A 26,658-nucleotide genomic window follows, 5' to 3' on the forward strand; every position below is an offset into this window, starting at 1 on the left:
CTGAAGTTAATCTTTGCTTTTTATCTTTAATCATTTACACGTGTATTCTAATTTTCACGCTCTTTCGATCTGCCTTAGCACCGAATAACATTTTCAGTCATACATCCTTCGATCCCTGTCTGATTATTTTGCTTTATTCTTCAGATGTTATGACGATACTCAATTTCCGTCCTACATCAACACACGATGATTTTTCGCAAGTTTCGTGGCGCTATTTCGTCCTATATTGCCTTGCTTGTTACGAAGGAACCAAAATATATTATACAAATGATTTTATATATAGGCAGTTCGTGTTCCACCCGTTACAATGTCGGTCTTTGATTATAAAATTTTAAAAGAGCATAGCCTACCATAACCCTTATTTTATGTCATAAACGCAGACACTACTTTACATCTGTAAGTAAGCAGAAGCTATATATCATTACTTAATTCTGTCAGGTGTACTGTATTGTTGTATTTAACTGTGAAACGCTGGAATAGTGCAATGTCCTCGTTAATGTTTGCACTATTGAAGCGCGTTGATTTTAGTTAAACGTGGGAAGGGAATATTACGGGGGCATATGAGCAGTTAGTTAAAGTATCAGTACGTATCGTGCAGATCTTCGAAATAATTATACTTCTAAACATAACACGAAATGTTTTACAATGGCCTGAACCTTCTTAAACTCATAAAAGCCACAATGAAATATGTGACATTGAACATGTCTTTACGGTCCAGGGGTATAACTTTGAACAGTAAACCAATGTTGTAACGTGAATTTTTGTTAGTATATTCTATCGCTGTCAATCAGTCCAGAAAATGTAACCACATAGGTGAAAATACCAACTCATATATGTTGACAAAACATTAAATCTCCAACCCACTTACGAACTCAGTAGTGCTTATTCGTGTTTGGTCGACATTCAGATGACATTGACGCCCTGTCGAGGTGCAATGGGATTTGTACTACAAGTAACGTTTCCGTTTGTTGAATTAATAATAGCATGAAACCAGGCGAAGCTGGGCTTTTTCGTAGGCTGCTGGTTTTCCTCTCTCCTCAGCACCGCTGTGTACTGGACAGCAGCATCACGCAATAATGCTTTCGCGCACCTTATGCCCAAGGATGCTTTTTGGCTTATTTTAAGTCATTTAATGGGAATAGGGACAGTGATTAACTTAGACTAAGTGCGACTCGACAAATATTAAAATAATCAATCCTGGAACGTCGTTTGAAAGTAAGTTATCTTAATCATAATATCTTTTTATTGAAGAGTGTTTTCCACTATTGTCGTCGCATGAGTTTTGATAGAAACGGTGATGACAGAATATGGGCAAAAATGAATTTCTTGCGCATATTTCATGGTATCAAATATTTGTGAGGAATAGTATAAAAGACATTCGCCTTTGAATGGTGTTTACCTCGGCCGATTTATAAACTGTCGAAGGCTTGCAAGAATGCCGACGTCTGTGTGGGTAACATAGTTGCTTGGAGTCATCTGATTATGTTTTAAGTTGATTGGGATGGGGAGCGATTTCGCTGTCATTATAATTAATATGTGCAGATACCAAAAAGTACATGTTGACGGTGTATTTAGCTTGTCCTGTCTTATTGGCTTTTTAAAAATAAAGCAGTTCGACTGCTCAGAATTAAATCTAGACTATGTTTTCTTATGTTAATTTTCGAAAAATACTGATTAACACAATTAATCACTGACTGCATGAATCCGTATTTCCCAGATTCCACTTTTTTGAGGGCTCACCGGTAGCATGAACTGTAACCTAATAAATGTTTACGTTTTATTTATTTTTTAATACTAACCTTCCTGTGGATTCCACAAAAACATGTGAATGACGATGGGATATTTTAAGTAGTGTACTCTGTATGCTTTAATCACCATGCATCTCATTTTTGATCCAAATGCTTAGACGTGTCTTGTGAATATGCATATTGGTTTTTCGGTTCTGTATTTTGCAAATGCACTATGAATCCTGTAAAGAGATCAATGTATGCTTCATACCGGAAGACCCTCTGTTTACTATCCATTTTAGTATGTTAAAACGACTTATGTGCAATATATTAATAACCCATTTTTTTTTGTCTGGTTTTAAAAAATAATTTCAATTCTTGATGCACGATCTCAAGATTTTTTACGTAATTTTAGCTATAGGCCAAATTTCATCAGGAATTTGCCTCACCCGTGGATTCTCCCTGCCCAGTATTTGCACTCAGGATTAGCAGAAGGGTGGTGAAGCTGCTGTCTCAGTGGAGTAGTGCTGAAATCTTTCGTCAAGCTGCTAAACCTCTACTAAAGCCAGAGACATGACGACAAATGCCAATAAAACTTCGGAAGGGCATGTTTTGACAGAAATGAATGAAGCTCCTACCAATGACAAACCCAAAACCTTGGTAGTGAAAGTGCAGAAGAAAAATGATGTCCCTGAACGAGAAACTTGGGGAGGAAAATTTGACTTTCTTCTGTCATGCGTTGGGTATGCAATCGGTCTCGGAAACGTGTGGAGATTTCCTTATCTCTGTGGAAAAAACGGTGGAGGTAAAATATATTTCTTGGATGTTTTCCTTTCATAAGCACAAAGGAGGTTTTTAAAAAATATAACATATTTGCCTAATAGTATTATTTCTTTATTTAAACATTTCCCTGAAAGCTTATGTCCATCGACTTAAAGTATTATTCAGATTTGGTAGTAGATTTTTAAAGAAATGCTCACTTCATCTATCATAAACATGCAACGTAACCAACAATGTATGCATTGGCGGTTACGTTGCATGTTTACTTGTATTTCCAGGAGCCTTTTTAATTCCGTATTTTTTAACCCTGATATTTGCCGGAGTGCCCTTGTTTTTCCTGGAGTGTGCCCTCGGTCAATACACGTCAATCGGCGGACTCGGAGTCTGGAAGCTGGCCCCGATGTTCAAAGGTAGACATTTTAAGTTATGTCTTTGCAAATTATTCCTGGATATTTTTTGCAACAATTTGACACAATAATAACACGTTCCTTGAATGAAATGCAGCATGCCGGATTAGTGTATGATTGCTTTACACCGAATTCTATGGTTTACTCGTAAATCATATATTTATTTTAACTATGTAACGCATTCATATTGTAGGTTTCTAACGTTTAAAATGTGATTTTCTGTACATTAGGTGTTGGCCTGGCAGCTGCTGTTCTGTCTTTCTGGCTAAACATTTACTACGTCGTAATTATTGCATGGGCCATCTTCTACCTGTATAACTCCTTTTCTGCAGTAAGTAATTTTATAAATGTATTATTATAAGCCTATTGTATTGTGTATCAGACTGGCATATATGAGGCATTACAATATTTAAATACGGTAAGTATTAACAGGAAAACATACTAAAATGGCCACAGTCCTTGGAGTCCATGATCTATAGTTTCACATAATCTGTTTTTTTCTGTCTCCACAGGACCTTCCATGGAAATCATGTAACAATCCATGGAATACAGAGAAATGCTACTCAAACCACAGCATTGCGGACACGACAAATCTTACCAGTGCTGTCATGGAATTTTGGGAGTAAGATATTTCCTTTATGTGCACTGTCTATTTATTTGTCTAAGCCCTTTGATGCCATATAAAATGTTAAATTAGCTAAGTCAACTTGTACAGTTTAACCTGTTCTCACTGACAAGGACTTCACCAATGTCCTTTCTGTTATCAAAGGCGCAATATGCACCAGATGACCGATGGTCTGGAAAAGCCAGGACACATTCGATGGCCACTGGCAATAACCCTGGCTATCGCCTGGGTTCTTGTGTATTTCTGTATCTGGAAAGGAGTTAGCTGGACTGGAAAGGTAAGCACCTTATATGACTTTGTTAGGCAGCAGTTTCCCTCTGTCGAGGCAGACATTTGAAAAGGGGGTACATCTGTCATATTTCATTCATTAGAATATGGTTGGGAGTGAAAAGCAGGTTTAATGCATTAATAAACATGAATATTAAATTTCACCAATGAAAATAATGCAAAATATATATTGAAAATGTATTTTAGTGCTTATAATTTATCCATTTAAGTCCAACTAGACATTAACTTTTTGCATTTTAATTTTATGTGTTTTTTTGATATTCTGCAAAGACATGAGTATTTCCATAAAGCGGGATGTGACCCTGCCTGTACTGGGGAAGGATTAGCATAAAGCGGGATGTGACCCTGCCTGTACTGAGGAAGGATTAGCATAAAGAGGGATGTGACTCTGCCTGGACTGGGGAAGGATTAGCATAAAGAGGGATGTGACTCTGCATGGACTGGAGAAGGATTAGCATAAAGAGGGATGTGACCCTGCCTGGACTGGGGAAGGATTACTATAAAGGGGGATGTGACACTGCCTGGACTGGGGAAGGATTAGCATAAATAGGGATGTGACCTTGCCCGGACTGGGGAAGGATTACTATAAAGGGGGATGTGACACTGCCTGGACTGGGGAAGGATTATTATAAAGGGGGATGTGACCCTGCCTGGACTGGGCAAACCACGTCCAGGGGCATTTCTAGCTATTGAAAAAACTTTTTTTTTGAAGGAAGACTGGCATTGGGGGTAACAGCGCCCATGACCAGGCCCCTGCCAGGCCTGGGGGGAGAGCATGTGGGCAAGCGCCTAGTGACCAGAAGAAATAACATGGGTTTGCCCTCCTGTGGGCCCACTGCCTGCAGGGGGAGTCGTGGGGGTCAGGTACAGTGTAGATTGGGTGGTAGTCGAAGGCAGGGACCTTGGCAGACCGATAATCGGCGACCAAATTTAGCTGTTGGCACATACAACATAACTCTCTGGTGGGAAAACAGTCTGAGCTGGTGGAGGTAGAGAGATACTGACTAGATATCGTACTGACTAGAAGGAGTCAGAGGACATTGAGCCTGAATGGGCCACGTTGCAGGACTCCATTGCAGGAGCAGCAGTGCGGCGTTGTGGCCATAAGATTGTTGGTGCCTGTCACATTGGCAATGCCTGACCCTGGTGGTAAGAATTGTCAGGCTGAAAATTGAGGCCTTCCCAGCTTGGTTAGCGTGTGGATCTCCTCAAGCTGCTGACAGTTACTGGCAGCCTAAGTGGAATGCAGCTTTGGCAGCTACTGAAGCAAAGCTCAGGTGTGGGTGGAGTTTGGCGAGGCAACAGAGAAGGACTTTCGAAGGACTTGAAAAAATTCTGGCAAACTGTCAGGTGATTCAGGAGCAGGAAGCAATGTTTTACCTATACTGTTTACAGGACGGATGGAGAACTGTTGACCTCAAATATGGATATAGTCAGGCAGTGGAAGGAATATTTTGAAGACCTCCTGAATCCCACTGACATGCCTTCCTCAGAGGAATTAGAGCTGGAAGACTCTTAGGAGAACTTATCCATCATGGAGGCTGAGGTTACTGAAGTAGTCAAAAAACTCTTCAATGATAAGGCTCTGGGGGTGAATGAGATTTGCCCTGAGTTCTTTGAAAGCTCTTGATGTTGTTGGGCTGTCTTGGCTGACATGCCACTTCAACATTACATAGAGGTTAGCGACATTGCATTTGGTTGGAATACTGGGATGGTGGTCCCAGTCTTTAAGAAAGAGGACTGGAGGATGTCTTCCAAACTTTAGGGGGATCACACTCCTCAGCCTCCCTGGGAAGGTCTATGCCAGGATACTGGAGAGGAAGGTCTGCCTGTTGGTTGAATTTCAGATCCAGTAGAAACTATGCAAATTCTGCCCTGATCGCGGAACACTGGACCAGTTCTTCACCCTCACAAGGACATTGGAGGTTTCATGGGAGTTTGCTCCACCAGTATAGATATGTTTTTTGGACTTGGAAAAGGCATACCATTGTGTCCCTTGGGGGGTCCTGCGGGAGGTGCTTTAGGACTATGGAGTACGGGGACTGCTTTTACCGGCCATCAGGTCCTTGTGCAAATAAAGTGAGAGTGTGGTTTGCATCACTAGTAGTACACTAGCGACCAAAACACTTACATTTTTTAGAGATTGCAACACTTGCTGAGATTTCAGAACTGCTGTTAATCAGTTGTTTTTAATCATCAAGTGTATATTTTTAATATTCTTTGTTTATAAAAATTATTGCCAATATTCGTGTAGTAATGCCAAAAATACCAGGTATTTACACAATTTTGTCCATTACTATAAGTCTTGGTGGGCATTGGAATCCACCAGGGCTGCCCTTTATCACTAATTCTGTTCATAACATTTATGACCAGAATTTCTAGGCATAGCCAAGGGGTGGGGGGGTTCGTTTCTGGGGCCTCAGGGTCAAGTTTTTGCTTTTTGCAGATGGTGCAGTCCTGCTGGCGTTATCGGGCTGTGACCTGCAGCATGCACTGCTGCACTGCGGTTTGCAACTGAGCTGACCGGGATGAGGATCAGTACCTCCAAGTCTGAAGTCTTGGTTCTTCACTGGAAAAGGGTGGATTGCCCTCTTCTGGTGGGGGATTAGTTACTACCTCAGGCAGAAGAGTTTAAGTATCTTGGGGTCTTATTCACGAATGAGGGAAGAAGGAAGAAAGAGATCAACAGGCCAATCGATGCAGCATCAACAGTAATGCAGATTCTGTCCTATTCTTTCATGGTAATGAAAGAGCTCAGCCAGGCGACAAAGCTTTCAATTTACCAGTCCATCGATGTTCCTACCCTCACCTATGCTCACGAGGTTTGAGTAAGGATACAAGTGGCAGAAATAATTTCCTTTGCAGGGTGTCTGGACTCAGCCTTAGAGATCGGGTGAAGAGCTTGGACATTCAGGAGGAGCTCAGAGTAGAGCTGTTGCTTCTCTGCTTGTAAAGGAGCTAGTTGAGGAGTTTTTGGCATTTATGTAGGATGCCTCCTAGACACCTCCCTGGGGAGCTGCTTTGAGCATGTTCAACTGGAAGGAGACGCTGGAGAGATTATATCTCTTGACTGGCCTGGGAAAGCCTTGGTATTCCCCTGGTGGAGCTGGAGGAGGTGCTTGGTGAAAGGGAGGTCTGGGCATCCCTGCTGAGACTGCTGCCCCAAGATAATAGATAGATGGGTGGATAATGCAAATAAGATGAACATTAAAACATGTGGGGGGCACATTAAATTATGGTGTGACACACGCTTTTCTCTCTTTTTCTCTTCCAGGTTGTGTACTTCTCTGCCACATACCCCTATATAATGCTGTTCATCTTGTTTGTCCGGGGAATAACACTTCCTGGAGCAAAAGATGGAATCCTCTTCTACATTACACCAGACTTCACCAAACTTAAAGAATCAGAGGTTTCTGTTAAATGTCATTACAACCTTTAAGAGAAATTGAGTTCTTTACATCATGTTTCTTGTCTGTCTAGACTTCCTATTCTCCACTATTTACTAAATGCACTGTCCCTTATGTCAGGTGTGGCTCGATGCTGCTACTCAGATTTTTTTCTCCTATGGTTTGGGCCTGGGGTCATTGATTGCTCTTGGGAGCTACAACACTTTCAACAACAATGTGTACAGGTACAGATGTCATTCACAACAACCTTAACAGATCTGGTCCTTGGCTTGTTTGTTACTGGTTTGGTGAATGTCTTACTTAAAAGCAGCTGCATTTATAGTCCTCGTCAGTTTTTCACAGAAGAAGTTTATGTGTCTTTTATGTGCCTTTCTACCTGTGTTGTCTAATCTACAAATGTGAGACATCTGAATGTATTTAAAGTATAAACTGCTTTGGGTTTGGAAAGACTCTCCAATTGAAGCTAGAGAACAAATAAAAAGCAAGAAAGAAATTGATTAATATCTCTTGCTAACAATACTAAACTGTGGTATGTATGTCCCACAGAGACTCTATCATTGTATGCTGCATCAATTCCTTCACCAGTATGTTCGCTGGCTTCGTCATCTTCTCCATTGTCGGCTTTATGGCAAATGTCACAAAGAGGCCAATTGCCGATGTGGCTGCTTCTGGTAATCGCACCTGATTCCACCCTCAGTTTTGTTTCATCCTTATGGGTTAATTAAACCCCATTTCTCAGAACAGTATGCCTTCACAATTTCTTGAGCTGCTGCTGTTACTGCTATCATTTCCTTCACCACTAGTAGCACTCCACACACACATACCGGCTTATGACACCAGGTTTACCGAAATTCTTTTTTCACTACAGGTCCTGGTTTGGCTTTTTTGGCGTATCCAGAAGCTGTGACGCAGTTACCTGTATCTCCACTGTGGGCAGTTCTGTTCTTCTCCATGCTCCTTATGCTTGGAATTGACAGTCAGGTAGAAGTTCAAGATTAATTTTTTCCCCAAGAGTGCTTACGTACATACCCTTGACCATTGTTCACCAGTTTTTGGTGTAGTCAAAGTTGTCATGTGGTAGTTAAGACATTTTGTCACAAAATGTCTATGAATCGCCACCTTACTGGGGTGGAGGGGTGTGTGTGTCCCAGTGATCCTAGGAGTGGACAGTTGCCCCTGAAGGGTCTCCCATGGCAAATATATCCTACGAGAGGAGCCAGACTAAAGGCAATTTAAACAACCATTATGAAAAACATAAACCAGGAACCAGAAACCTCACCCAGCAAAGGGATGCCTGGGGCTGTTCCTGGAGCTAGGCCTGAGGGGGGAGCTTGTCAGTGAGGGCATGGGGGTCGAGCACAGCCCGAATAAACCAAATGGGACCATTCTCTGTTGGGTCAACCCCCTGGACGAGGAGCCCTAAGGCTCTGGTGCACTGTGGATCGTATGGGACTTGGAAGCAGAGACCAATACCTGGTTGCCAGAACTAAATTTAGGGAATGTGACCTCTCTGGTGGAAAAGGAGTCTGAGCTACTACAGGAGCTAGAGAAATATTCTATAGTATAAGTACAAAATATGGAGACACACCTCTTAATAATTGAATTCAGGTGTTCATTCAGACATATTGCAACAGGGGTATAAAATCAAGCACCTAGTTTCCGAATATGGGTAAAAGAATGGGTCATTCTGAAGGGCTCAGTGAATCCAAGCGTGGTACTGTAATAGGGTGTTACCTCTGCAGTACGGCGGTTCATAAAATTTTTGCCCCACTAGATATTCCATGGTCAGCTGTAAGTTATATTATTGCGCAAATGGAAGCATACACAAAGAAGAGTAACGGCCATAAAGTGGCAGATTATGTAAAGTAAGGGAGCAGGGTCACTGACTGCTGAGGCACGTAGGGGGTAAAAGTCGCCAACGCTCTGTTAACTTAATAATTGAGTTCCAAACTTCCTCTGGCATTAACCCCAGCACAAAAACTTTGAGCCAGAACCTTCATGTAATGGGCTACCCTGGCCAGGCAGCTGCATGCAAACCTTACATCGCCAACCGTGATGCCAAGCATTAGATGGAGTGGTGTAAAGTATACAGCCACTGGACTCTGGAGCAGCTGAAACATGTTCTGTGGAGTGACAAATCACATTCTCTGTCTGGCAATCTGATGGACGAGTCTGGGTTTGGCAAATGTCAGAAAAATATTACCTGCCTGACTGCATTGTGCCAAATGTAAATTTGGTTAAGGAAGGATAATGGTATGGGGTTGTTTTGTAGGGGATGGGCTAGGTTCCAGTGAAGGATATTGTTAATTCTTCAGCATACTGTACCAAGACATTATGGGCAATTCTATGCTTCCAACTTTGTGAAAACAGTTTGGCAAAGGACCTCCTTCCATATTGATGTCTATGCACTTAGAATGGGATGTCATAAAAATTCCTGTAGGTGTAATGGCCAGGTCTCCCAATACGTTTGTCCATATAGTGTACTTAGATAAAGTCGCAGTCACCTCATCGCGTAACCCGAGCTCTGAAACAAAACTCCTGGTGAAGTACTGGATTCTATTCCACTCTGGAATTGCTGTAAGTGAGAGACTTTGGGCAGGAGCTGGTTTACTCATAACCCCCTAGTTTGGTGCTTGTACATTGGCGTTAATCCCAGTGAATGAGAGGGTCTCCTTCCACTTCCAGTTGGAGGACAGGCTCTGACAGTTGTGTGTGTAGTGAAACCTGGAAAGGTGTAATCAGGAGGAATGGGCTGTCAGATCTGAATCCCAACAGTGCTCCATTACTGAACTTAATTGTTAACCACAGTTTGTTCATAATGAACACAATGCTTGAGCAACTCTGCCTGTTGGTCCCAGCACACCCTTACTATACGTTTGGGTCTACCTGATCTGTCTGGCATTTTCCCCTGTTATCTTATCTAATGCAGCTTCAGGTGGTGATCAGTTGAAGTTTGAGAATTTTGGGGTGTTGCTCATGAGTGAGGGAAGAAGGGAGCAGAAGGTTGACAGGTGGATAAGTGCAGATTCAGCAGATAGGTGGACATTGTGTCAGTCTGTCATGCTGAAAAGAAAGCTGAGCCAAAAGGTGACCTATGTTCCTACCCTCACCTATGGTCACGAGCTGTAAGTAGTGACCGAAAGAATGTGATCGCTGATACAAGCAGAGGAAATGAGCTCCATTTGTCTGGCCCCAGCCTTAGAGATGGGGTAAGGCGCTTATATATTTGGGAGAGGTTCAAAGTAAAGCAGCTTCTCCTTCGACATTGAAAGCAGCCAGCGCAGGTGATTCAGGCATCTGTCTAGGATTCCTCCAAGATGTTTCCCTGGAAGGTGCTTCGGGCATGTCCAACTGGGCTGGCCTGGGAGCACCTCAGTATCCCCCCAGAGGACCTGGAGGAGGTGGCTGTGGAGAGGGAGGTCCAGGCATGTCTGCTCAGACTGCTGCTCCCTGCAACCCTGACCTGGATAAGCGGAGGATGGGTGAATGGATGAATTGATGGATGGATGGGTGAATCTGGTCATTTTAATGTGATGTTTATTTCATGATAGAACCTCTCAGAGAGATCATGGTAAATGAAGTATGTCAAGAACTAAAATTTGATGTTTTTTTTAATGACAGCTGGTAGATACAAAATACTTTTGGGGTAAGAAGAGCTGCTGAGTTTCACTGTCATGAATCCATTAGAACTGGAAGCTCCAAGATGGCTGTGAATAGCTGACAAATCACAGTTAGAACTGATGTGAACCTCTTATAGTAAATGATTAAAAAGTTCTATTGTAAAAAAATATATATATATACATACACACACACACACACACACACATGCATACACACATACATAGTCTGTAAATATAAAAGAGTCTCAAATGAGACTTCAAACTTTCAGGGTTTTTAAAAACATTTCATACTAACTATATAATACCATGGCTTGACCCCTGATTTTTCTCAATAGCTAGAACCACCCCTGTTTGCCATTGATGTCACCTATGCCATGTAAGGAAATGGCTACTGAAAAACATTTTTTCAGTCATAAGTTTGTTTCTAAAAGTTGGTGAGGACCACACAGTCCTTATTTAATTACAGTACATATTAGTTACAAGTTCTGATAGATAAAAAGCATATATTGAAGAAGGGTGTACTGTCTTCTGCCCAAGATTGAATGTGCAGCTGCAGTACATGCATGATAAAATTAAAAACATTCAGCCAATAGGAAAGTTTTTATTAAGACCTCAGTCATCTCTGGTAATGTGCTTGTTGTCCATGCAGTTCTGCACTGTGGAAGGCTTTATAACAGCCCTGGTGGATGAGTTCCCAAAGCTGCTGAGAACAAGGAGAGAGCTCTTCATTGCTGGTGTCTGCCTTGTTTCCTATGTGATTGGTCTCTCTAACATCACACAGGTAAAGCAGGAATCCTACCCTACTGTTTTGTCAATAAAACATAGTCATGTCATGGCTTTACGCTTGGGCACGGAGCGGGTCAGAAGCGGTAGTCGGGTAACGTGGGATTTATTAGCAAATACAAGGCAACACAACAGATGAACATCACACAACGTTAATGGCCGGACTGGGGAAACATACTTAAACGCGGACTGAAATACATAAGACTAATAACAGCAACAAGAAACAGCTGGTAAACGCGGGGATTCCACATGAAGTTAACGAGGGGGCGTGGCATACAGGAGGATCGGATGAGCAGGGCAGGGCAAGTCACATGTCATCCTGTTTCATAAGGGTCTACTAATAATTCCTTATAGTGTATTTATTTACATTTTATTCTTTCGACAATATTATTTTTAATAACTAAAAAAATATGTAGCTGATTTTAGCTTAAGAATATTGATCCTGAATTTTCTGCTTTGTGGTCTGAGCAGCGTTAATTTTGACAGCATATTCTGATTTAGTAGTCTCATTTTAGTCGTCTGATTTAATTTTCAGTTTTAGTCAAAGAAAATTAAAGGATACTGTAGATTTAGTTGACTTCAGCTATAGTACATGCAGTCAGTGAAACAAACATGTTTTGTTAATCTAATATGTTATTTTCGCATTTAATTGAAAATTTCACTTGATTTTCTGCATGCACATTTACATGCACACAGATTGGTCCGCCTCTGTCCACTCTGGATTCCTGAAGAAAATTTATGCAAAGCTGTTATTATTTCATGCCATTAGGTTTGAACATGCAGTCTTTAACGACGCAGTTTAACCGATGTAAAGGTTGTAATATGAAACTTTGCACTAATTCAAAAATTTATAATGGCTTTATGTGAACTTTATGAATAATTTTATTTATCATAAAACCAAAATTATATGCATATGACACATCTTCATTCATAAGGAAAAATGAGCATTGCGGGGAACTTGAATAAAGAATAAGTGTCAGAGTAGTGAAAAGCAGCGAGTTGTGCTTTTTTTCTACACCTAGCTCAAATCATGGCAGTGAACATTTCAAACACATTAAAAGAGAAATCAACTAATTTGTTTCTATTCATTTCATGGCACTTTGTTTGTGGTGGTTTTTCCCATTACTGCCATTCCGCACGGGCACTAAGTCTTGTTTTATATTACATCAAATGTGAAATTTATCCACATATCAGAACATTTTTCCTACCTAAAACTGACCGTAGCGAAGACTAGGCATTGGTGGTATCTAACTTTTCAATATATGGTAGTTTGATGGTACAGTCGAACCTCGTTACTACGTACAAGACGGGATATCAAAAACATGTTCGTTATAAGCATAGAACGTTGTAACCACTTAGTGCAAGATGGATGAAAGAACTCACGAAATATCCATGTAAATGATAAAACTTTAATAGAACAGCCCCTTAAATTGACTACAAAACAAACGAACACATTATTACTTGTTAAATAATTCGACAAAGCTCATTTGGATCCTTGAAATTTTCCTTAAATTACTCACGGTTACTTAGTGCCGGTCGGCGATAAACGGCAACGAAAATACACAACGGCTGGTCAAAATGGATTTTTAAAATAAACATTCGCATCCAAATTGGCATTTGGCCTGAAAATATTAATGAAATTTTGGTCAAATTAAATCATAAAATCCTTTACTTCCATTATTATTCTGAATTCACAATTACCAGATTTACCGGTATTTCGCAAGGTTTAATAAACAAAGAATACGCACACAACACTTAAGCCTTTACTACGCAGTCCAGTAACGGTCGGTCAAGGCAACTCATTTAACGCGGTAAGTTACAACGCAATAGACACATGTGCATTGTCGGGCGAAGATCAGGTAGATACAGGTAGATGTAGCGACACAAGTTGTGGTGGGCGGGGAGAGCGCTGTACGTTGTAACGATGGTTAGTTTTCGTATTTTCTCTAGAAATTAGGATGTTGTATCGAAGTTTACGCTGTAAGGGTGTACGCTGTAAACAATGGCTGCTATTGGAATAATACATAGGCTAAAAACGGGAATTAGAAATCTGTACGTTGAAAAGGTGAAAACGTTGTATCCGGGGTACGTAGTAACGAGGTTCGACTGTATTTCCAAAAGAAACAGTATTCCTGTATTTTTAAACCTTGCCAAAATTCACCAAGCTGGCATTGATTTTCCATGATAAAATTTACTCAAGCCGAGCACAGATATAATGGCACAATAGTTTGTTAGAGAACAAAACTGCAGTTTTTACACTGTTTAGGCTGGATAGATAAACATTATCCAATTATGAGCAACTACAATCAACACTAAGTAAAATGCTACTGCTGATTGGCACAGTTTGAAATTCATCTCTTCTTGACATTTCCATCTTGTTTTTATTCATTGACGAAAGTGTCAGTTCTTGGAATCATGAATTAGTTTTTATTTTATTATCATCTTATGTCAAAAACCTTTGTTTTCAAATCCTTTTCATAATAGTATTTGTCAAGAAGACTATCACTGTTTCTTAGTATACTTTTGAGCATATTTATTATTGAAAGCATGGCCAATCTTACTGTAATATTTTGAGTATTATGTTCCTGTTTTTTCCTTAGGGTGGCATCTACGTATTCAAGCTGTTTGACTACTATTCGGCGAGTGGAATGTGTTTACTGTTCCTAGTGTTCTTTGAGTGCATTTCTATCTCTTGGTGCTATGGTGAGTACTGAAAACAACTAACCAATTCAACTGCATCCCTCTAGCAGGTAACCTCTTACAATAAATTTTGCAAATGTTAATGGCTAATAGTGAAAATATCAAATCACATTAAGAATGATTCAGTTCAAACTTCAGTGAAACACAAAATAAAAGAATTTAGCGTTTAAATTTTTCCAGTCCTGTGTTATAATCTTGTAAATTATTTTCTTGTGTCAGGTGTGAACAAGTTCTATGACAATATCAAGGAGATGATTGGCTATAAGCCATGTATCTGGTGGAAACTGTGTTGGGTGGTGTTTACTCCTCTCATTGTAGCTGTAAGTCCTATTTCTGAAAATCATTCACCCTCACCTTCCACCCTAGAGCACTAACATCACTGAAATAACAGTCGACTTCACAGCTTATCGAAGACAGAGCCAGAGTAAGCCTGGAAGCACAGGCTATAAGGCAAAAGGCCCCCTGGGGGGGTCCCCGTTGATTGCAGGGCTTACCCTCGCACTCAGTGTAACAACATAATTCTACATCCTTGTTATACTGTTTGATGAATTCTTAGGTGTTACTGTTTCCATGCTGCATATTTCCACTATAATGTAATACCTGAGTATAGCTGAAATACAGGCGCAGTTTATTTGGAAAGGTGACATCTGGTTAAAGCATGCCTGGATTAGTTAGACATAAAAGAATGGAGTAGAAAAACTTCAGGTCATAGTTTGTAATATGTTTAAGTATCATTATTCTGTTTTTTGATATTTGCAGACATCCGTCCATCCATTTTCCATATGCATTAATATGGCACTGTGTAACCAGTGGTTTTCTCTGTCACGTTTGACATGCTTTATATACAATCATTCATTGCCTGCCAGGGTGTGTTCCTCTTCAGCGCTGTCCAGATGGTCCCCCTCACCTTGAACAACTACGTGTTTCCAGCTTGGGGACAGGGCGTGGGCTGGTGCATGGCACTATCTTCCATGGTGCTCATACCAGGCTACATGGGCTACATGTTCCTCACACTCAAGGGCACCTGCAGAGAGGTAAGACATCTCAGGGTGGGGTATGAGTATTCAGACCATTCACAGAGGTTCAAATGAAGAACAATGTAGGAACTGCTTCTGAACTCAGTACTTTGTGTGCGTTCCCAGCGTTTTAGAATAATGATTCAGCCAGTGGCCATCATCAAAGTCCAGGAAAATGGGCCGGAGCTCCAGACAGAGAGTTCCAACCCTGCTAATGAGGAAGCTTATATATAAACACCTTTCTAAAAGCACCTTTAAGTCAGAAAGCATAATCATGGTTCAGTGAGACCATGGACTTCTGTATCAAAATAATAAAAACCTACCTCCTGGAACAAAATGAGACCAACCTGAAAACAACTGTTTCATGTTTATTTTGCATTAGTAATAATTCTGCCAGCCATATCATACTAATTGATAATATTGTGTAACAGCATGACTGTTAGTGTATCTAACCTGAGCAAAACCATAATCAGAAATATCGTAATTGGGGTTAAAACTAAACTTTATTTACCTGGCACAATTCAGTCTAAATACAGATTCTAGCATATAAATTATATGTGTGTTAAGGTAAATAATATTAGTGTCAATAATAGATTAGGTTTTATTATAGTACTCACAAGTAACTTTATGTATTAATCAATAAGTAAGTAAATGCAAAAAATGAATGACAGAAGTTACATTTTTCTACACCTTGGACTGTGTGAAAGCCAAGGCAATGTTTTGTGTACTCGCATATATCATGCTATTCCAAGAAAATATTTGTTAGCGAGCCATATAATCTTGGGAAGCCTCTTTATTATCATAGCCAGGAAGATTTCATGTTGTTAGTCCATACAGGAGTAAGAAAGCATCCAGTTTTAGAATCCCTGTGTGATGCTTATTGAAGACTGTTACAAATTTATATTGATTGTCTAAAGAAATAAATAACCCTATGTATGACCAATTTTTTGTGCAAATTTTAAATACATTTTCTATTTTAAGATTTAAAGTATTTACGGACCAAAATCTCACAAACTGAGCTGCAACATTTAGCATCTCACATTTGATGAGACTTAACCAAACACGTCAGACACCACTGCAGAAGCACACACAGACTCTTAGTACAGCAGTCCCACAGTAATGTTTAGTGTAACATGCTTGTCATTCTTCAGGATCAAAGGATCTAAACAACCAAAATGTCTTCTAAAAAACCACCAGAGATTAACACTGTGAGGACCTTCAGCATTCAAGCAATAGATTTACTAAACAGTATAATAGAGTTATAGGACTATGCAGATTATTCTAGAGCAGTGGTTCTCAAACCTTTTTGTCCCACAGCACACCATTATGAGGTTCCTAAGGTACACCATTACTGTGTCACCCCCTAGTCCTTTCCAGTATAGTCAATGGTGTCACATGAAAGACCAGGCACAGATCAGGTAAACCTAATTATATGACAAATGACTTTACCATGCACATGGAGCCCAACCTGAAAAGTAAAGCAAATAATCATGTTTTACTATTGAAAACATAATTTAAGCTAGCAGGCAAGATAAAGTCACTTGTTTGGCAATATTCCTTGTTTTGTTGGCAAAGAATTGGTATACTCCAAGTGAAACAATACTTCAATTTGTAAATACTGTTCTTGTTGATTGTAGCTAATCTTGTGTATACATTGTAAATAATAATGTTTGTTTTTATTGTATAGTTTTTTATTGTGCAAAAGAAACATGCCAGTGAAGTCGTCCAATTAAGTCTTCTGGGAAATGTGAAAATTAGAGGTTAACACAACCCATATATTGCGCAATCACTCCATATTAAAAAATAAAATGTTGTGTCTAGTTTTGAACCAATATAGGGCATGATTAGTCTCTTATTTTCTGACCACATGAATGTGAGCTTGATTTAGTGTTTCAAGGGCACATTAGATAAAACACAACTTAATACATCATCAACGGTCCAGTAACTCAACAAATGCTAACAGCGCAATACTCATGAGTTCAAAACTCAGTGAGCACCCATAAACCGTACCCCTTTGTTCTATGTCAAATGTTAAATGTATATTGTGCGCACAAACAATATATAATAATAATTTTAAAAACTGTCTGTGGTCCCTCCAGGGCTCCAAATACCCCATTAGTGTCTGGTACAGTTTATATTGTTATGTCACAGAAAATGTTGTTCATAGTGAAAACCGGAAATAGAATATTAATATTCTAAAAGACATGAATACAATAATCCCCCATATTTGAGGGTCTGAGAGCCCTAATAAAAACATTTTACAACATGTAAAACCTTTACTCCATTTCTTTCATGAAATAGGTGACTAAGGCATGTTAGGATAAAATTCCACGACACGCCAGACCCACTCCCGAGGCACACTGTTTGAGAACCACTGTTCTAGAGAGACATTATATGGCCTTCGATGATGTTCCCAATTTTATGAAATCATTTAAAAGCACACAAGATTAATGACAATGCCATTGTGTTTAAATAAGGGTAATGATTCTTTGTTTTATTATGGCAGCTAAAAGTGGCAGGGATATGATTGAATTAGTAATTTCTTTGCAGAAATATTTAACTATGTGCCATGAATAAATGTTCTGTGGATTTTCTATGAAGTCACCCACTGCAGTTTTCTAGGAAGCTGCTGTAAAGCTGTACTTTGCGAAATATATGTTCCTGTGAATGTTCATATGAACCTTGTTTTGGTCTTAATGTTCGTAATCTGTATTTTGCAATAATTCATTTACTTCAGAAACCTGAAGACATATCTTACTGAGATGAAGAAAATATATAATAATATAAATTAAGGTAATAATTATAGAAATTTTGTGTAGTAAAAGAATATTGTTTTGTATATTTCTAACTGTAAAAAATACTAAATGTCTGTAGATGCTGTTGTATTGAGAAAGCACGATTGTCATGTTTTAAAAGATTAACAGAAATAAATAACATATATTGAATATTTTTCTTGATGTCTTTTCTATGATTATCAAGACAGCATGCCAACTATATAAAGTTCGCCAAATAGAATGTCTGTCCGATACAATAGTCCCACATAGGACAAAGGCAATCTACTGGAAATAGGGGTGAAGAACAAGTAATATAGGTACTTAACTGTATGTTGGGACCCCCCCCAAACCATGCAGTTTTAAATACCTTTGAAATACCATATGCCGCATCGTAATTTCTGGACGGTCTGAAGAATTACATACTGTCAAAATCTGCTACTAGGAATAATTTAATTAAACATACAGTGTATACATTTTATTTAACATGTACATACGACCGAAGCCACTGTCTTTATTTCAAAAACAGTCTGTTGCTAAGACCATAAGTCACTCATTTAGATCAAAATTGCCTTCTTCTATGTCCGAATGTCAGACTTTGCTCGCAAAAGTGTAAGCAAAATGTATGGGAACTTGTATTCAGCTATTTGATTAATTTAGATTTATATACCTCTTAGTATCCAATTGCGTTATGGGTAAATGGGAATTACATACTATCTTGTTTAGGCTGGTTAAACAAGAGTGCAAAGTATGTCCAGACTACAAGCAGGGACGGATTATGGGTTGTGTGGGCCCCTGGGCAAAACGTTCTAAGGCTCTATGCCTGTGATTGGAAGGTGGCTGGTTTGAGCCAAGTCTCTGCAGAATAGTCATGCCCTTGAGTGAGGCCCTTAACCCCCAGCTCCATTGGCACTGCTAAAGGAGGCGTCCCTTCACTGCCAAGCTTGCTCTCACCTACTCTATCTCATGGACAGCAAGATGGGGCAGGCAAGAAGAGAATTCCCACACGATGATCAATAAAGTATCATCATTTAATTTCATTACTGTGATCCACCCGGCCAGAACAACATGTGCGACTATGGAAAACTGATCAACACCCTTCAGATTCAAGAATTCTGCAGTGCCATGGTATAACATTGTTTCAATACTGTATTTGTATACTCATATTGTTTTCTATAAATCTGTAAAGCTATCCATATAATCTTTTCATTGCTTCATTTGTGTATTTTGTATTTTACTCTTGCTGTAAAAGTTTCCACGTTCCACTCAATATTTTACTGGTAAGGATAAATCCAAGGTGACATCACCAAAAAATGAGACCATGTTGACATGCTCTAATGGTAAACGCAGAAAGGGTTTTGGGGCATGATAAATAGACCGAGGGAGTTTAATGTCCATTTTCCATTGACAGAAACATTTCAGAAGCAGCACTTGAGCCCTTTGGTCCATTTTCTAAATCTGCGCTCAAGAGTGATTCAGCCATGCTGTTGACCTACTAAGCAGGCTCTCAATAATCGTTTTGTAGCATGGGCTACATATTTTCTTAGGTGCAAATAATGCTGTCCTTTTCAGTCTTCTAAGAAAGGAAAGGAAAGAGATGCCATGATTTTGCCTGTGAAAGGCTGAGCTAGCAGGCTGTCCCTGAGCCTTTATTCACATCAGTAGTAATCCAAGTGTCTGAAGAATGCTTACAGAAGGTCAGCTCAATAACCATGCATCCAGGCTGTTTCTACTGTGCCAGTCTGCTGTGAGGATTCCAGAGATTTGAATGTTTTTGCAATGTGCTGGAGTCACTTTTAATCAGTGAGCCAATACATCATATAAAATGAAAGGCTGAAAAGATCCTTACCACAGTGCCTGGGATAGAAAACCTGGGATGAGTTAGCTTCTGTACAGCCACTGTGGAAATTGTTACAGCCTCAAGTCTCAGGCAATGCCCTAGATCCTATTAATGGAGGCATTAGCCCCCTTAGTTTTTGCCTCAGTCCCTCAGAAATATGTCCTGTATTCTCATATATAAATCAGACCGACTGCTTGGTCAGTAGTGTGAGAAACAGGCTGCTCCACCGCCCCCTCCCCCCAGGGTCAAATGCTAGAATAGCCCCTGCTTCCCATACAGTAGTTGCCTGTGACCCCAGATGCTGCACATAATGTGGCATGTCATAAATTTATATAGTATGAGAAGCATGTCTGTAGTATCCACTAGATTTTATGCAATATATGATATGATATGTATGAGTTACTCTAGTTTCAGAAAATGGCAGGCAAAATTCTAAATCAGACCCAAGATTTCTATTGATAGCAAAATGTCAATGGACAACAACTGTATCAACTATGTGCAATAACATATGTGCAATTTCTAAATCAACTGAAAACTTGGGTTGGGCCAATATCTGAATTTTCATTATTGATTATGGCTGCAAAAAATATCCAGATTATCGATAATATCAAACATGTGATCCTGAATGACATAACATGTACCCAGAAGTACAGTCCTCTCTTCTCTGCCATGTACCCAGAAGTACAGTCCTCTCTTCTCTGCCATGTACCCAGAAATACAGCCATCTCTTGTCTTTTTCATGTACCCAGAAGTACAGCCATCTCTTGTCTTTTTCATGTACCCAGCAGTACAGCCCTCTCTTCTCTGCCATTTACCCAGAAGTACAGCCCTCTCTTGTCTCTGGCATGTACCCAGAAGTACAGCCCTCTCTTGTCTCTGCCATGTACCCAGAAGTACAGCCCTCTCTTGTCTCTGGCATGTACCCAGAAGTACAGCCATCTCTTGTCTCTGCCATTTACCCAGAAGTACAGCCCTCTCTTGTCTCTGGCATGTACCCAGAAGTACAGCCCTCTCTTGTCTCTGCCATGTACCCAGAAGTACAGCCATCTCTTGTCTCTGCCATTTACCCAGAAGTACAGCCCTCTCTTGTCTCTGCCATGTACCCAGAAGTACAGCCCTCTCTTGTCTCTGCCATTTACCCAGAAGTACAGCCCTCTCTTGTCTCTGGCATGTACCCAGAAGTACAGCCCTCTCTTGTCTCTGGCATGTACCCAGAAGTACAGCCATCTCTTGTCTTTTTCATGTACCCAGAAGTACAGACCTCTCTTCTCTGCCATTTACCTAGAAGTACAGCTCTCTCTTGTCTCTGCCATGTACCATGTGCGATAACTGTAATACATAATATGTCAGGGCTGTATATGTATGATTTATTATTGGATATACATCCGCAGATATTTTCATATCTGGCAATCATACAAATAATTTCCACTACTCACATAATTTTCTGTAGTATTGAAACATACAAACTTACATACTATCATTGCAGCACAGCACTACACTGCCAACACTGTGCACAATGTCGTACATACCTGTTGCTGTCCTTCACTGCTTCCTGCCCCTGCACTATCAGCATCACTCCTGCCCCTGTCTCATTAGCATCACTTGGCCGACTCTCTGTGGCTGCAAAAGAACAGCTAGTTAGAACAGAATAGAGAAACACAGGCAATGTTTTGTTCTCCCTGGGTATTCATAGCATGTAGCATTTTTGGTTGCTTAATGTTGCATCATACATTCACTACTCATTTCCCTTTTCTTTGTAGGCTTCACATAGCCTAAAGTGCAGTGCTGTGACTGTGCATTAGCTGGCTATGAAAGCCAGATATCAGTGTTGTAAGCACAGTTGGCAAGTTGGCGGCTGTTTACTGATTACCATTAACTTGTGTTGCCACCTTTGATTTTTGAAAAACTGGGACACTGATATTTTTGAAGAGGATGGGGGAGAGAGGTTAAACTATTTTTGCAAATATACTATTTTAATATTTGAAGGACTCCCTACAAATGCTCTCTTTTGTGCTTGACAATGTCTGGGTAAATGTATGCCATGTAGAACTCGGCGTACGTGTAAATATCAGCAGGGTTTGGAGCTGTTGCTTTTCCCAATATTTTCTGAAAAACATCAGGTACAAATAGCATCCATGCAAGACCAACTTTTGCCTTAAAGGTCAGGTACGGTGGACCCAGAATACGCACCTTGTTTTTTATAAGGGTATAATCAAGTTTTAGTTTTCGTATTCATAAAGCTTTGTTCATCTCACTGATCAGGTTTTCCACATCATTGTAATGCCCTGCTTTTAGCTTGTACTGCAGTGTAGGGGATAATGATGGGCCATTACCCACGTAAAATGCAGTGTCTTCTTATGCCAGTGAATCCCAGGTATGTGGGTACTGTATCTCAGCTAACTCCACTTTCCATTTTCTGCTCAAACCCATTGCCTTGGCTAATTTTGTCATGTAGGTATTGTGTGGAAAACCATGGTGGTGTTTTTGCATCTGTGCTTCCAAACACTTGCTGCCACACTTATGCATCTATTTCATGATTAGTTGGAGTAGAACTGTTGAATTCTTCTGACCATCCCTGCCACTGCACTAAAAGCATCTTTTTGCCATGCTGCGTTTTCTCTGCCAAGATTTTCTTGACTTCGAAGCTTTAATCTTTCCTCAGTCTGATTTTTTGTAGTTCTTCAGCATATAATGCCCCCTCTATGATATCACCATTACAATCTTTTTGCCGGTACACTAGTGACACTCTAGGTAAACATTCAGCAACAATGAAATACTCGCCCGCAAAAGTTTGTTCATAGCCTTTGGTAAACTTTTCACAAGCCTTTGACACCCTGACCACATCCCAAGCATTAAACTTAAACCAACATTTTTTAGATGTACTCAGCATCAAACCGTATATGTTGAAGACATCCAATGCGTTCTGTGTATTTACCGGGTTTACTGGTTTCATTTTAATAGTACTGTGGTATTATTGTAAGCACACTCCAGATCTTTAATTATTGCATGTTTCTTGATAAAATTATGAAAATACATGTTGAAACTCCTTCATGTAATCCATTGGAGGCCTTTTTGGGGTCTGGATTCAAGATAATTTTTTTAATCACTTTCTCTCTGCACTGGTCTTGTTTTTAGGAACTGACACCCATGCAAATTTTGACAGTATGTCGATGCATGTTAGCATGCAGTTAAAATTGTCATTCTGCTCAGCATACTGTAAGTCACCATGTCTAAGAAGTCAGCCTGCTACTGAGAAATGATATTGGCCACAAAGACTGTCTTTGAAAGTCTATCCAGTTTCTGCAGAGTACATGTATCTTCTCCAGTTAGCCACAATTGTTTTATTTATTTATTTGTATGATTACCTTTATGTCCCTTTTCTTCTATCAGAGACCTGTATAGTCTGTCTGTACCACTGAACAACCCAGGGTTCGAAGGTGTACAATAAGTACACGTCAAGTGCTTGCAAGAATGACAAATTATTTTATAGATTATTTTTTTTTTTTTTAGATTATTTTATCTAAGATTACATTTAGGCAAAAATTGGATCACAAAAAACCCATAAAATGAGGATGCATGTGTCATGCCCTGCTCGTCGGCTCCTCCTGTGTGCCACGCCCCCTGCCTACCCACGTGTGTTTCCCGGATTGTACCCAGCTGTGTCTGTTTTCAATCAGTCCTGTGTATTTCAGTCCGTGTCTTACCCGAGTCCTTTGTCCGTCATTGATGTTGTCAATGTCTGTTTCCCGTCCTGCTCCGGTTTCCCCTAATAAAACCCCGTTTTCCCCGTATCCCGCTTGCCTGCCTGCTCCTTACCCGCACGATCGCCGCTCTGCCCGCGATCACCTGTGACAGCATGTCAATTGCAGACAATTTATATAACATCATTTTTCAAGCCCTACAGTTTTTCCACAAACACACACACACACCAAGTAGTCATGAAAATTAAAGAACATTTTTGTGAGTTACAAAGTTGCCGAAAAAGCCATTTTAACATGAATAGAATATATATTTGAATAGACATGTATTCAAATCATATTCACCTGTAAGTTACACGTACAACTGTGTAATTCTTCAGTAATTTCACACCCATAGCTACTGTCAAGGCAAACCACATTATCCATCTTCAGAATAACTAAAAATGAGAGCAAGGACCTTCAGACAGATATATTACTGTGTAGGTTATGTACGTACATAACATCAACGATCAATCTGAACATCTCTCAAAGGAGAGCTTCCTGTTTCCGTGGCCAAAAATTACCCATTGAAGGTGGCACTGGCTCTGGGATGTTGAACACTATAAGAGAAAAGAAAATTTGACAGCCCCTTTATTGTTTCAAGTATCTGTACAACAGAAATGTAATAAAAGCCTGTCATGTGTACAATTTATGATTATTGGACAAAGGTCATCAGTAACAATGTTTAGTTTCTGAGTCATCCTTTCATGATACCTCCCACTTACATATTGACATTTTCACCTGAATACATAACTCCATCCCAACAAGACATATTAAAATACATGAAAGCTGGAGACAAATAAATAACCCAGGGTTATTAATAACCCAGGGTGGGGCACCAACCTGTTTCAGGGTGGGAGGTGGTCATCTCTCATTCAATTCTGTCAGCAGCTTGCAGTCTCCTAATCTGTACAGACAGCAAGCAAAGAATTAGCACAAAAATAGATATACGATGAATAATTTAAAGTTCATTTGAATAATTAATTTTAATTAATTAATCCATTCACACATAATCTGCACTCAATTTTGTGCACGTGTGACACTCAGTGAAGGTGTTTGTCAAATTAACTGACGCTGGTCTAAAGGCTGGACTCTCCATGAGATTAATGTTTTTCACAGAGCTGTCAGTGCACATGTGCTTCCTTTAATTCTATGGTACTGATAAGAAACACTCTGTAGTCAAGAGAGTGACATCGAATTCCGGCATAAACACTGATATTCACTGCCTCCTTTATCTTGCTCATTTCCTGGTGTGCTGATTATGTTAGTCAGATTTGATATTTGAAATAAACCTCTGAACGGATAAACAATCGCCGCAATCGCGTACATCTGCATATGAATGTAACGAGCGGATTCTGTGCTCAGAAATTTCTTGTGAGGGGGCTGGCAGGAATGGGGAGGATTTGAGCCCTTGGAAGAAACGCCTGCTAATGTTGAATAATTTAGCACTGAAAACTCAATTCTGATAAAATGACAAATCGCGGGCAGCAGTAGCGGCCCTGAAAGACTTCCTCTGTGGCAGCCCGATCTCAGAATATTTGGGATTATAGTCATGTACATGTGGAGGTCATGTCTCTCAGCAGTGAGGCCAGTCCTTCACAAAGAATTTATGCCTTTTTCAAGTTTTTTTCCGCAGGTCACATGTTCCTCCAAATGTTCAGTCCACCCAATATCGTAGCTACCTATTAGGTCACCGAGGTCTAGACCTCAGTATTTTTTTAAAAGCTAAAAAAAATTTAATTTCAATCTAAATATTCACTTGAATAAAAAAATAGGCTAACTAATGTTTCACATAACTAATTAATTTTAAAACACATCTAAAAAACATCTTATGAAGTGGACAGTATCAATAATCTCAGCCAGTGACTCAGCCCCCCGGGTCCTGGACGTTAATATTTTTCAGACCCTGGTAAATCCATCCAAACCTCCCTGCGCTGTTTCTGTGTTAGAAAACCTAACAATAAAGTTCATGCCTGACTGAACACTTGCTATTTTAAATTATGATGGTTCATGAATGATCATAGTTTTCATTGAAGGTGTGCATATGTTGTGATGGATTACTATGTAAGGATTACTAAGACAAAAACTCTTACGAATACATACCCCCAAAATTTTGCGCGAGTTGAAAAGGATTATATACGCAGATTTTTAATACTTAAAATCATAATACATTCTTGTGTTAAATACTGGATACTAATTATTGGGCACTAATTATTTTGTGTTAAAGATGGAAACACAGGGAATGCATTAGCGGGCCTTTCATTGGTAGGAAATTAGAGTAAAGCAGTGAGAAAACCATCCAGTTCATGCATTGACTCGTTTTTATAGGCATGCAGTAAGTGGATTGTGGGTCAGCCTCTCACTGGGCCTGTCCCTGTTCATGCCTGCTGCCCACGGGCTGAGTGTAGCAGGGACTGTACGTCCTCACCTTTCCATAACAATGTCTTCATGTCTTCTACATTTTTGCGGGGGGGGGGGGGGGGGGGGGGGCGCTGAAACCCAAGCATAACCAGAGCATCATGCGACAGCAGCCAACAAATCCCATGCCAGTCCCAAAGCCAGCTTGTGCTACTTGCTGATAAGGTTTGAGGTGTTTGAAACACCCAGGCTCTGTCAGCGTAGCTAAAGGTGAACATTTAACAAAAAAACAACCCATGTTCTCTTTCCCGTTAGTTCCACTGTCTCATTGTTTTGCATCAGGCGCAGGTAGAAACTGCTTAGTGCTTGCTACTTTTTAAACAGATTTCTGTTGCAATTTTGTGCCTAAAATGACACCGACTAAAATATCCACCTCATCTCTGTTGCAGTGATTACTGATTTTAGTAGTTAATATTAACCATGGATCGTGCTATATTAGAAGTGTGCAGGTTATTGAATACTATTTACACGATCACTACAAAGATTAGCCAATGAATTGTTAATTGCAAGCACTGTACAATCAAAATGAACAAATTCCC

At 39.9% G+C, this 26,658-nt stretch overlaps 2 protein-coding genes across 4 annotated transcripts in view; one reads left to right on the forward strand and one right to left on the reverse strand.

The window, feature by feature from the left end:
- The window catches only part of zgc:56699 (uncharacterized protein LOC405758 homolog), a 236,272-nt gene that overhangs the window by 176,515 nt on the left and 33,099 nt on the right, over positions 1 to 26,658 (reverse strand). The gene's annotated exons all lie outside the window — the stretch shown is intronic.
- On the forward strand, positions 995 to 18,136 carry slc6a1a (solute carrier family 6 member 1a). 3 transcript variants are annotated; one of them, XM_049016126.1, is made up of 15 exons: positions 995 to 1,215; positions 2,143 to 2,532; positions 2,786 to 2,917; positions 3,145 to 3,245; positions 3,427 to 3,536; positions 3,684 to 3,816; positions 7,102 to 7,236; positions 7,355 to 7,458; positions 7,781 to 7,905; positions 8,103 to 8,215; positions 11,504 to 11,635; positions 14,238 to 14,340; positions 14,557 to 14,657; positions 15,204 to 15,371; positions 15,480 to 18,136. In XM_049016126.1, exons 2-15 carry the CDS (start codon positions 2,301 to 2,303, stop codon positions 15,585 to 15,587), a joined length of 1,797 nt encoding a protein of 598 aa, XP_048872083.1. In that variant the 5' UTR covers positions 995 to 1,215; positions 2,143 to 2,300; the 3' UTR covers positions 15,588 to 18,136. The 3 variants fall into 3 exon arrangements, with proteins under 3 accessions (XP_048872083.1, XP_048872085.1, XP_048872084.1); XM_049016128.1 differs by having other exon boundaries at positions 2,198 to 2,532; XM_049016127.1 differs by lacking the exon at positions 995 to 1,215 and having other exon boundaries at positions 1,860 to 2,532.

This window comes from Brienomyrus brachyistius, chromosome 6 (genome assembly GCF_023856365.1).
Source record: "Brienomyrus brachyistius isolate T26 chromosome 6, BBRACH_0.4, whole genome shotgun sequence".
Taxonomy (NCBI): Eukaryota; Metazoa; Chordata; class Actinopteri; order Osteoglossiformes; family Mormyridae; genus Brienomyrus; species Brienomyrus brachyistius.

What these genes read in the sequence shown, in the direction of transcription:
- slc6a1a (XM_049016126.1), top strand. Translation starts at nt 2,301, where the DNA reads ATGACGACAAATGCCAATAAAACTTCGGAAGGGCATGTTTTGACAGAA. An exon ending in GCTGTCATGGAATTTTGGGA is followed by an intron (nt 3,537 to 3,683) that starts GTAAGATATTTC and finishes CTGTTATCAAAG; the next exon opens with GCGCAATATGCACCAGATGA. An exon ending in TCAAGGGCACCTGCAGAGAG is followed by an intron (nt 15,372 to 15,479) that starts GTAAGACATCTC and finishes GTGCGTTCCCAG; the next exon opens with CGTTTTAGAATAATGATTCA.